We start from the raw sequence: 12023 nt of genomic DNA on the forward strand, positions 1-12023 counted from the left end.
TGTCTTCCTTGTTCCGCTCTGAGCTGTCCTGTTCTCCTGTGAGTTCCTAACTCCACCTCTGCATGGAGTTTTCTTAATGAGCTACCTGATTCTGCTCTTTGAGCTGGGAACAACTGAGGCACTCTCCACCCAGCTGCCTTGCTTGCTGATTCACAGGACCTCGGCAGGGGTGGCTGACTATGCAGTACCCAAAGCATTGTGGAGAACTTGTACTGGGCTCCCACTGTTTCACTGTTCCCACTGGGACATTAATGGGGTCCTTGCAGCAATCTCTGGACAAGGCTTTTCAGCCCAGTTAGCTGGAATCTGCATCTGTGGCAGCAGTGAGTTCAAATTCAATGGCATAGGAAGTTGGTTGTAGCTTTGACCTAGTGGGCCCTGGGTCTGATGAAGGAGTGATGAGATACCTCCATTCTCTTTGTTTTCCCAACCATAATCCATCATTTGCTCTGGCCTCTAAATAGTATCTGACCCAGAGGTCCTTCGTCCGTGTATTTTAAAATTCTATACCTTTATTTCCAAGCCTAACAGTTGGCTCACAAAGTTCTGTTTGGTCATTGTCATTCCCAGAAGGGTGTTTATCTTACTGATGCTGCATTTAATATCAGGGCACAACAGATGGCCAGCATTCCTGTGGGTAGGATACATTCACAAAGTATAAGATTTGCCTAGAATTGTCAGTCTTTGGAATAACCTGTGAACAGCAGACTGATGTGTAGATCTGTCTTTATCCAAGAAAGAGAGATGACACCATGTAAGCAGTAACTTAGCCATCTATGGAGTAGAAAGTTCTCACCGAATGGGGTAGCAGTTGTGACAGGCAGTCAATGTTATCCACATTGTGCTGATGAAGAAACCAAGTCTAGGACACTTAGGAGCCTAAACAAGCTTACATAGCTAGAAAGTATCAGAGCTGTGACTTGTACCTGGAGCTGCTGGACACCAGATGCCCCTTGCCCAGCCACAGGACAGGGTGGCTCTCACAGTGTTCTTCAGTTCTATAAGGGGCTCCCAATTTGGTATGCAAACAAGAAGACTGGAGTTCAGATCCCCAGAACCCAAGTAAACGCCTCATGGACATAGAAGCTGTGGTCCCAGCCTTGGAAGATGTACAGATGTGATGCTGGGAGCAAGTTGTTTAGTAAGACTGATCATAGGTGATCCCATGATTGACTGAGAAACCCTGTCTCAAAGAATAATGTGTAAAGTGATCAAAGATGATTCCTAAAATCCATCTTTGGCTTCCATATGAATGCGCACACACGCACACACACACATACACATGCACACGCACATACTGAGATGCACATACACACAAAAAGTTAAAAAGAGCTCCCCAATGGACTTAATGCTACACACACACACACACACACGTACACACTCACACACACACAAGAATTAACTCAAATGTTTTAGATACCATATTAGTTACTTTTCTTGTTACAAGAAAATACCTAACAAGAAGCAATTTAAGGTAGGCAAGGTTTACTTTGACTTATAATTCAAAGGGATACAGTCAGCATGATGGAGAGCATGGAAGCTAGGGTCTGGCCACATTGCACCATAGTCAGGAAGTAGAGAATGGGCAGGAAGTAGGGCTAGGCTACAAACCCTCAAGACCCAGCCACCTGACCCACTGCTTCCTGCAAGGCTGTAGCCCCTAAGGGTCCCACAACCTTCCCAAACAGTGCCACCAGCTGGGGACCAAGTGTTATAATTTTAGCCTGTGGGGGACATGGCACACTCAGTCCACAGCAGACTCTAAGATGGGTGCTTTGATGTGTTCAGTTCCCACAGATTAAATAAAAAATCCAAAAACATTATAAATCTTCCCCTGTATTTATATCTGAATCCCTTCAAAGATTTAGAAAATAGGCTTGGCCTGGAAAAATTATTTCAAAGCAGAAATTGCCTTTTTGAGGAGAAGGGAAGGTTTCCTTTCTGGGTTGTGTCTGCCAATACAAACGTTCTTATTGTCACATTGGATCTTTTTGCCAGACTCTTTCACATTATTGTATCTTTAAGATTGGGGGGCAGACAAAAACAAAAACAGACACAATGCTGTTTGTTCTTCACCACAAAATATTTGAAATGAGTGAAATCCCCAAACTTGGGTTTCAAACAGTTTTCAAAATGAATGGCACAAACACAAAATACATAAACGTCTTTTCCTCCTAAAGCTTGCAAATATAAATAAATCAGGATTTCCCCCTTTTATTCTTGTTTTGACTAAGAACTGTATCTTAGGCACTGGAGAGATGGTTCAGAGGCTAATAGCACTCAAGGAGACCAGAACTTGGTCCCCAGAACTCATCTGTAAAACAAATACCTGTAAATCCAGCTCCAGGCACCAACACTCTCTTCTGCCTCCTCAGGCCCCCACATACATGTGGCATGCACATACATACACATGCACATACACATAAGCACACACCCCCCAACATACACACACGAGAGAGAGAGAGAGAGAGAGAGAGAGAGAGAGAGAAGTAAAAGTAAAAACAAATCCTTTTAAAAAATCTATCTTCAACATAAATGAGAAACTGTCCTTTAAAAATTAATATTTGTATTGCCTTTTCAACAGGGGACTTGTTGTGTTTGAGAATAAAACCTACATCATAGAACCGATGAAAAATGCCACCGACAGATACAAATTGGTCCCCGCTGAGAACATGAAGAATGCCCAGGGATTGTGTGGGTCACACCATAACCAGTCCAGCCTCACCATGGATGTCTCCCCTGAACCCTCTCAAATGTGGTCAAGAAGGGTAAGAGGGAAGCCCAAGTTCATGCTTTTGAGCTGAGGGCTGAAAGAAGGGACCTGCAGGCCTAGGAGGTCTAGAGCCACCTTGCTGCTGGATGCAGTGTGGATAGAATGATCCCCATTCCTCAGGAAACAGGGGACGTCCTGGGAAGAGTACGGTCACAAATCCACACCCCTGCCTCTTCCCTGCAAATGTGATCATCAGATTCGTTAATGTGTGATGAGTCAAGTCTCAGCATCAGGGTCAGGGAGTGGCAACGTCACCATGGGCACAGACAGCGGGGTGAAACCAGCAAAGCAAGTATGGGTTCCCTACTCCTTCTTGTTCCCCATATTGCATGGTCTATTCCACAGTTTGGGATCTCAGAGCTGGGTATAGAAAATAAACCACCTTTACCCACCTGCATGTGCAGAGAGCCACTGAGCCTTCTCTGGCGTTTTATTAAAGTCCCGTTTATCCGTAGGCCGTACTTTGTGTTTGTCCTTGCCCTCCAGGACTGCAGCAGCCTGCCTCTTCCCACCTCCTGCCTTCACTCTTTTTGCTGCAGCAGGGGAGTTGTCAGCAGAGTCTGTGCTATAAGCTGACTCCCCTCACCAACGTTTCCCATAACACCCTGGAACAGCTCTGCCCAATGGTACCTGCTCATGGCCGTTCACATGGGCTATACAGGCCCCAGTGGAGCAAAGGGTCTTTTCCACCACTAAGCTATAAAGAGATGGAAGTTATTACCTATTTCTGGCTGTTTCGTTTTGTTTTGTTTGGGGGTGAAAGGGTATGTATGTGTGTGTTTCCTATTCTTCACTTGAGAGGAAAAATCTAAAAAGTCAAACGTATGATGCCCCTATGTTAACATTTTATTGGCAAGGATGGCAAGAGTGACATGTACTTTACATCCAACACACTTTGCCTTTCCCAGCTTTAGCTAACAGTCACCTAACTCTGAGCTAACAGCTCACCATTAACATCCCATGAAGGTTATTCTTGGTGCAACTTAGACCATCCTTTCTTTCCTTCTTTCTTCTTTCTTTCCTTCCTTCCTTCTTTCCTTCCCACCTTCTTTGTTTCTTGCTCTCCTTCTTTTTGCTTTCCAACAGTACTTGATATTGAACCCAGGCCTAATGCATGCTAGGTCAAGTGTACTACCACTGAACTACCTTCCCCCCTCTAAATCCTCTAAGTTTAAACAAGAGTTATTTATGTTATTTCCCTGCGTACTCTTTATGCCCGTGCAGTGTCTATTCCCCCTAGACTGCTCTAAACCACCCCATTCTGGACTTTCCCCATCCATCCAGATACTCTGTCATGAGATCCAAATGCTTTTCTCCTATGATGGTTCCCAAGACTGTCCATGTACAGTGCTCAAAACATTTGTTTTTCTGCCTCTTCAGAGAAAGAAGAGCTCCCCCCTTACACGCTGTTACTTACCTTGGCATTGATACTTAAGGAATAGGGATGGGAGTCTATCTGAATTCCAGATCTTAAAACCACCCAGAAATGCCAGGGTGCACCCCTATAATCCTAGCACTTTGGAGGGTAGAGATAGAGATGAAGAGTTAAGGGCATTCTCATTACCAGTTCATGGAATCCTATTTCATTGAATGAGGCTAGAGAAATAGCCCAGTCAAAAAAAGGGAATGTATGTTCACCTGAGTTCAATCTCCAGAACCTATATTAATAAGTTTCTTTAAAAGCCAGATGTGCTGATGCTATTTTGTAATTCCAGTTCTGGGAAGATTGAGACAGGATGATCTCTGGGGCTCCCTGGCCAGCCAGTCTAGACTACTTGGCAAGTTCAGTGAAAATATCTGTCTCAAACAAAGCAAAACAAATAAAAATAAACTAACCAACCACCACCAACAAACCTGTGAATGATATCCTGAGGAGGAACACTTGAAGCTGCCCTCTGGCCTCCACACAACTGCACACATGAGCACCTGTACCTGCACCTGCACGCGCGCGTGCACACACACACACACACACACACACACACACACACACACACAGGTGCTTATGCTCACTGGGTGGGGAGAGTCAGAAAGAAATAGACAGAGAGACAGGGAGGGGGGAGGGAGGGAGGGACAGGGGAGGAGGGAATGAGGGAATGAGGGAAAGAGAAAGAAAGAGAGAGAGAGAGAGAGTCTCAGCAGCAGCATCTCAGCTCTAGAAAGGCCCCTCTTACAACTCCTACCCTGCTCCACCTCTCTTGAGTGACAGACTTAAGAGCTGGCATCAGAGACAGCCTCTCTAGTCCCTCTCATGTTTATTTCACTCTTCAAACATGCCAGCTTTCCCAAGTCCAGACCCCAGCTAGGATGTGACTAAGCCAAGCTTCACCCATCATAAACAAGTCAAACATTTGCATTTTGTTTTCCAGGCTCTTGGCTTTGAGTACCTGGTTGAATGCCTGTTACCCACATTGCATGATTTATAACTTGACAGTTTAAATGATGCTCAAATGTGCTCCCATCTCATTTAGAAGTACAAACTTGGTCTGTACTTGCTGCTGACCATATTTTAATTCCCTGAGCATACACAGCTCTCTAGACCCATGATTGGCACCATCATTTCCAGTCACACTGACATGGATAGAAATGAGAAAGCCTGCCTAATGATGCTATTTTGCTAATATGGGAACGTAAATGAACCTTTAAATGGAAAAGGGAAGGCACGGATGCCAGTGCCGTTTACCTCGGCATCCACTGTTGCTCTGAAATTTCTTGTGATGGTCTTAAACCAGGGAAAGAACTGAGCCTAAACTGTGAGCAGATAACAGAGACAGTACAAAAAATAATTTTCAAATATGCAGAATACTTGGGAGTTCCAGGCACCTACATCATTTTGGAGAGCTCCATGGTGAACAGGCAGAGCCCTGATTCAAGTCACATGCCCATCACTTGCCTACACCTTTTTTATATAAAAAAAATCAATGTAACAGCAGCTAATTGATCTTTTTTATGCAGTGTGCCATGCACAATTGCTCTTCTCCAGCATTTTCCTGCTCCACCCCCAATGTTAACTATCTCGACTTCTCTGTAGATGTTTGCATTTTTCTTCACGGAGCACTAGAAATCCATCTGATCTAGGCAGTCACACTGGCTATCATATAAAGCTGAGCTGTTTGTCACTTTTACAAGGCTCTATGTAGATTGTACCGAGTGCCCCATTTGCTTCTGGAAGGCAGGAGTGTCATAGTTTTCTCTCTGGGGAGTTTTAAGTCCAGCCTAACCTATCTTGGTACTTGGCTCACCTGCCTGAACTCCATCCCTCTCCATGGTCGTGCCTGCAAGAATGGAAAGGGAGAACTTGAGATGTAGCTCAGTTTGTAAGGCTCTCGCCTTACACACATGTGGCTTCAAGTGCTATCCCTGGCACTGCATAAACTGGATATGGTAGTGCATGCCTGTGATCCCAGCACTCTAGAGGTAGAGGCAGGAAGATCATGAGTTCAAGGTCAGCTTCAGCTCCATAATAAATTAGAGGCCAGCCTGGGCTACATGAGACCACATCTCAAAACAAACAAACAAAAAGAATAGCAGCCTTAGTAAGCTTTATGAGAGACAAAGACTAAATCTGCTAATAAGAAAATCAAACCAATAGCAGAGAAAGGAATTGCTTCGTGAGGGCAGCGAGTGGCCTTGGTCTTATCTATCCCTATATTTCTTCTACCTAACCCAGCGTGTGGCACACAGCAAGCTCCCAGAAGACACTGTGGAATGAGCAAATGTCTGCCAATGATCTGACCATAAGAAGACAGGATTGCTATGGAAATCAGTTGGTACCCTGGTTTCCCCTTGCTTTCCTTGATTGTGTTAAGCTCTTTGTGCCAGACATCACAGCAAGATCTTCAGAGGGTACTCAGCCTCTGGGCACTTGGCTGGGTTGACTTTCAGAGTCTAGGAACAAGCTCCCCACCTTGGAGCTGAAACTGTTAGTCCCTTCTCAGAGACTCAGGTTCCTGTCTGGGAATGAGCTTTTGTTCACAATCCTGCAGAATGAAAATTCAGTCAAACAAGCACTTTCCAATGTTGCTGCTCATATCACAAATTTAAAGTATATGTTTTTAAAACTGGACAGCCTAGATAGGTAGAGATCACATGGAGGTAATTTAAGCCTCTCCTTCAGGGGCTGGCTACTCCCCTGTGGCTTTTCACTATGATGTGGTTAAACTTCTCTCTGAGCTTGCAATTCTCTGAATTCATGAGAAAATGTGGATTTCTCTGAAAACTGCAGAGACAGGAAAATTGTGTTCATGTGTTTGTTTTCATTATCTAAGATTGTGTGTTTCCTAAATGATGGTCCAAGGCCAGTTGGAGATGTCCTCTGGTCATAGATTTCACCCTCTGAAAAGTGTAAATGCCTAAGCAGCTAGCCCTTCTGCGATGAGTTTTTCAGGAGAGATTAATTTATTTCTCCATTTCCACAACCATGTTTCTGTCTGTATAATTAGCTGAATTTGTTCATGGTTGAACAGGGTTTTGTAGGAGGGAAGGGAAGGGAGAATGAACTTGATTCCTGAGAGCTAGAGAGACGGCTCAACCAGTAAAGTTCATTCTGTTCTGGGTTTAGTTCCCTCAGCACCCATGTACAGAGCCAGGTACACCAAGTATGCACCTGCCACCCATCTCTGGCAGAGGACTGGGGACTGCTGGGTCCCGGGGAATCGCTGGCAGACCAGCCTAATGATCAACTCCCAGGTCACTGAGAAACCATGTCTCAAAAAAACAAGGTAGAGAGGGTTAAAGGAAGACACTTGCCAACAACATCTGGCATCCACACACATGCATATACATGTGTGCGCATGCACATATACTCCTACAGAAGCACACATACAAACACATACACATGCATACATGCATATGCCATGGAGTTGGGGAGAGGAAAGGCGAGGAGATTTCTACTTCTTTGGCCCTCGGTAAGGAAAAAGCACAAGACCCTTTCATTTCTAGAAGTGTCTCATTTTGAGCACACACGGGGGCTGACTTTCTGCCTCTCTGAGTTCCCAGTTATCACCATGAAGCCTGCCAGCACACACAGTCACCACGCCTGACGGTTTCTCCTTGCAGCGCTGTAAAAGCGTGAGAAATTATACCTTTCATGGTACTTTATTTTCCTTCCTCCATGAGGTTTCCAGATTTCTTTAGGGACACCTAAATTCATGAATCAGCACAGCTGGGCAGCAAGCAGGAACACCACTATAATACAAACATTTTTCTTGTAAAAATCTGTTTGGAAGATTCTGGCCTGGTGGAGATTTGTTTTATGAAAGATGTTTCCCTGCGGATTATGTGACTGGAAACCTGATTCAAAGCATGCCTTCATCCCTTTTGCTTTTGTCTGGACAAGTGGTTGTAACACTGAGTGTTCTGCTCAAGCCCTGTATGAGACTTAAGTTATAAACCAGCAATTTCAGTTGGGGAGGACCAGAGGCAGATCAACCCCCACTTCCTCCAACCGTGTGTTATTGCAGAAGCAGAAGGCTTTGCTTTTTTTGTTTTCAGTGTTTGATTTTGGAGACCACCCTCCATGAATTGGTTTATTTCCCCTAAAAAAAGTGCCTTTGGGATCCTCCCAGTAATTTACAGAAGATTGTAAACTGTTTCTGAGGAAGCCTGATTACAATGTAACCTGCCCCTGAGGCCTTCTTGTATCTCTACTGCTGAGAGTCCCTATTTCTGCACCCTGATACAGTTTCCATATTCTTCTCAGCCTCTCCACTCTTGCCAATCCTCCAGTGTCATATTTTTAAAAACACTCTTGCTTCCTGGTCTCTCTGCTGCTCCCTTATATTTTGTCTCGATGCACCTCCCTGTTGCCTCTCTGCTCTTCACCCCAATCTTCCACTGCTTCAAACTAGATGTTTAAATGACTGGCCACAAACATCTGTTCCCCCAGAAAGAACTCAGCATTTTCCCAGAGGGATTGCACATTTCTCTACAAAGTGCATTTGCCCTCCCTCTCCTCCAGTCATGGAGCAGATGTACACGGGCCATAAAAGTCCAAGAAACACAGTGACAGGCTGGACTCCAGTGTGCCTTTGGTGATCCTCATGTCCTCGTGCAGTCCGTAACAACAAGCCTATGTCTGGCTCTGGTTCCAGAATGTTCTTTGGGGTTGTTTAGGTGCTCGTTTTTGTTTTAAAATGACCTTGACTTCTTTCAAACCCACCATCAATGATTCAGCGAGAATGTTAAACTCCTTTTTAGGAATTCCCACATGAAAGCAGACACGAGATCACCCCTGTCGAAGCTCCCCAAAAAGATCACTGGGGCTAGGAATCAGTTTCTTGGTGGCACACAGCCACAAAGCCCGCAGGAGGAAGAGTCTGCCCTGCAAATGTTATCATTGTCTTGTTTGTTTTTATTTTTTGAGAGACATGAACAATGTCCTGGAAGCCCCAGGGAAGTATTAAGGCCAACGAAACTCTCTCTTTTTCTTTTGGCAGCATAAAAGAGAGACCCTTAAGATGACCAAGTACGTGGAGCTGGTTATTGTGGCAGACAACCGAGAGGTAAGTGCCTCTAAAACGTCTCAGGACAGTTGGTTTCAAAAGAAATAAGAGGAGGTTAGATCTAGCTTTGCTTCCTTTGTTGGTGTGTTCTTGAAAACCTTGGAGTCAAGCATTAAAATTGTGCTTTTCCGATCTGAAGAAGCACAGACTCTTTAATGTGTATCTAGTATAATAAAATAATCACAAAGTGTAAGCCCCCCCCCAAAAAAACACAGTGTTTCTCTGTAGCTAAGCTCTCTAAGTAAGGGAAATTATCTAGAGGCAGTGATGGATGGCTTCAAATTACATTCTGACAATTTGGGGAAAGTTAGGTGTGTCTTAACCTGAATGAATGAACGAATGAACAAATGAATGAAGGAATGCTATACAGGCATGGTAGAGAAATCCTCCCCTCTTGTGATATGGCTCTGTACTGTTGGTTTTTTTTCTTTCATTTCATTGTGAATCAATTTTCTTTAGATTGTCTTCCCTATGGTTTCTTATCATCCCATTAACATGTTATAAATTGGTGACATTTTTCTCCTAACCTCATTCAACATACATGAGTGAAACCAGCTTGACAATTTCTCAGAAAACTCTTCCCATTCTGGAAGGTCAACTTAGAGGAGAGAATGGGGAATTTGTTAATTTTTTTTCCATCCTCTTTCTTGGACATGTTGCCATGAGCTTTTCTTGCCTTTCATATTTAATGTTTAAAAACAAATCTAAAGGAAATTTCTCAGGAAGTTAAAAATCAAGCTGATGATATGAAAAGTGGCCTTGGACAGCCTTCCCATTGTCCATTTTCTCTTTGCCAAAACATGTCCCTTCCTCCATCATTTATGAGGCTGAAAGAGCTGCAGAAGTTACCATATGGGTCTTTGGCGTGAGGACACGGCGCGTTGTAGGGAATTGCAGGGACTCCCCAGCTGGGGAAACTATCTGGCCTGATGTAAGCTCCTCCATTGTAAATGTGAAGCCTCCCCCCCCACACACACACACCAAATACAGGGAGGGTATCTCCAAAGCCCAAGACCTCACATCTCAGGATCTGGGAAGAGGAATCCTGGTTGATATTCTTATTGTTATTAATGCTGGCCTTTCAAATGGTTAAGTTTCAGAGGCAAGGAAAAGATCTGGAGAAAGTTAAGCAGCGGTTAATAGAGATCGCTAATCACGTTGACAAGGTAAGTTCCCTCAAATCATGTCAATGATTGGAAACGAGGTTGGGAGATTTAAGTGCTTTTCCTGCAACTGAGCAGAGAGACCAAGATCTGCCTCTGGGTCCTGTGCTGGTCCTGAGTGTCCAGTCCTCTGAGCCAGTATTCAGGTCCTGGGCAACTTAGGGGACTCCAGCCCTAGCTGGTCTAGACTATGGAGGCCTCAGGGACTCAGCTTTCTCTGGGAACACTTGCTGGGAAGTATTCTAGCCTAAGAGAATTCTGGACAATGCATTAGATGGAATCCCAGAAGGATGCATTGAACATTTGAGAATTTGGTAGCCAGGCCTCTTCTCTGCTCTTCAGTGTGAAGTTCACAATGTGGATTAGAGGGTAGACTCTACAAGCTCCATTATCAGAACCCAAAAACAGACTTCTGGATTAATCACCGTGTTAGATTGTTTGTTTTTTTTAACTACTGTGACAGATAACTGTAAGAAAAACTATGGAGGATGAAATGTTTATTTCACCTTGTGGCTTTAGGAATTTTAGGCTGAAGTCTGCTGACTCCAAGGCTCTGGACCATGATCACAGAGAAGGCGTGGGGGAATAGGGTTGCTCAACTCGTGGTGGTCAGGGAGCAGAGAGAGACAAGGAGTGGCCCCCAAGTGTATCTTTTCAGGACACACCCTTGTAATCCTTAAACTAGGTCCCACCTCCCAGTAAAAGCACTGTATTATTCCAGTCAAACAGCAATCATTTGATTAGGTCCAAGTCTTCAGGATCCAATCACGCCTTAATTATCAAAGCCACTTTTGAAAGCATTTTGGAGAGCACTTCCTCTGTGAACAATTGCTATCTGAAGTCCCTCACTAAGAACAGGGGGGGACCCCACCACTACTTTCACAAGACAATTTCTGGGAGAAGAGCCTCTGGGAATCTGATTCCTTCTACAACCTGCTGGCAAGGAAGTGGGGACTCCTTCTGTCTAAAGCACCCTGCTCCAGTGGCATCCTGCAGGACAGAATCCCGACTGTGTGGGGTTGATGGCTCTCATGGGAAGCAGGGCTTCTCTCAATGGCTTACATATCAGTGCTGGGGGTGGGGGCTCCCAAAGACTTTTCTGACTTCTTGTTTGCTGGCAAAGCTGAGTGTTTTCAGATGTCCCCTAGAGTCTCACATTCTGTGTGTCTGGCAGCTCCAGGGCCCAAGGCCAGGAACTGACCTGGTATAGGACTGCACTGTAGATACCACCAGTGGAGAGAAGGCTGAAGCTGAGACAGAGCTGGGCTTCTCAGTAGTCACACATCTCCTGCCTATGACAACTAGATGAAAAGGAGGGCCTGGATGTAGCTGAGCCTTTCACATCCAGGCTTTTCCAACATAGCCACCCTTTGCACAGAGCAGTTTGGAAGGGGCCCCTCCAGATGTCTTTCGTTTTGAGCAATCCTGTTCTGTTCAATTTGAATTGTCAACCGTTTCAGAAAGAGAAAGGCAAAAGTCTCTGCATAAATTCATCTTCATCCTACAAGTTCTTATATAACATGGGATCCTGATTTCTGTGCATCAGTCAGATGTAATCACTGTGTTTGCAGTCACAGCAGACCCATA

The 12023-nt window shown here is 44.6% G+C and overlaps 1 protein-coding gene across 2 annotated transcripts in view; it reads left to right on the top strand.

Moving 5' to 3' along the window:
* Positions 1-12023, top strand: part of Adam12 (ADAM metallopeptidase domain 12) — a 306570-nt gene that overhangs the window by 210752 nt on the left and 83795 nt on the right. For both annotated transcript variants that reach the window (XM_005063360.4, XM_040752639.1), the window contains 3 exons: positions 2585-2768; positions 9208-9273; positions 10368-10439. In XM_005063360.4, coding sequence (XP_005063417.1) covers positions 2585-2768; positions 9208-9273; positions 10368-10439 — 322 coding nt within the window. The remainder of the gene's footprint in view (positions 1-2584; positions 2769-9207; positions 9274-10367; positions 10440-12023) is intronic.

Source organism: Mesocricetus auratus, unplaced genomic scaffold (genome assembly GCF_017639785.1).
Source record: "Mesocricetus auratus isolate SY011 unplaced genomic scaffold, BCM_Maur_2.0 Super-Scaffold_4256, whole genome shotgun sequence".
Lineage (NCBI taxonomy): Eukaryota > Metazoa > Chordata > Mammalia > Rodentia > Cricetidae > Mesocricetus > Mesocricetus auratus.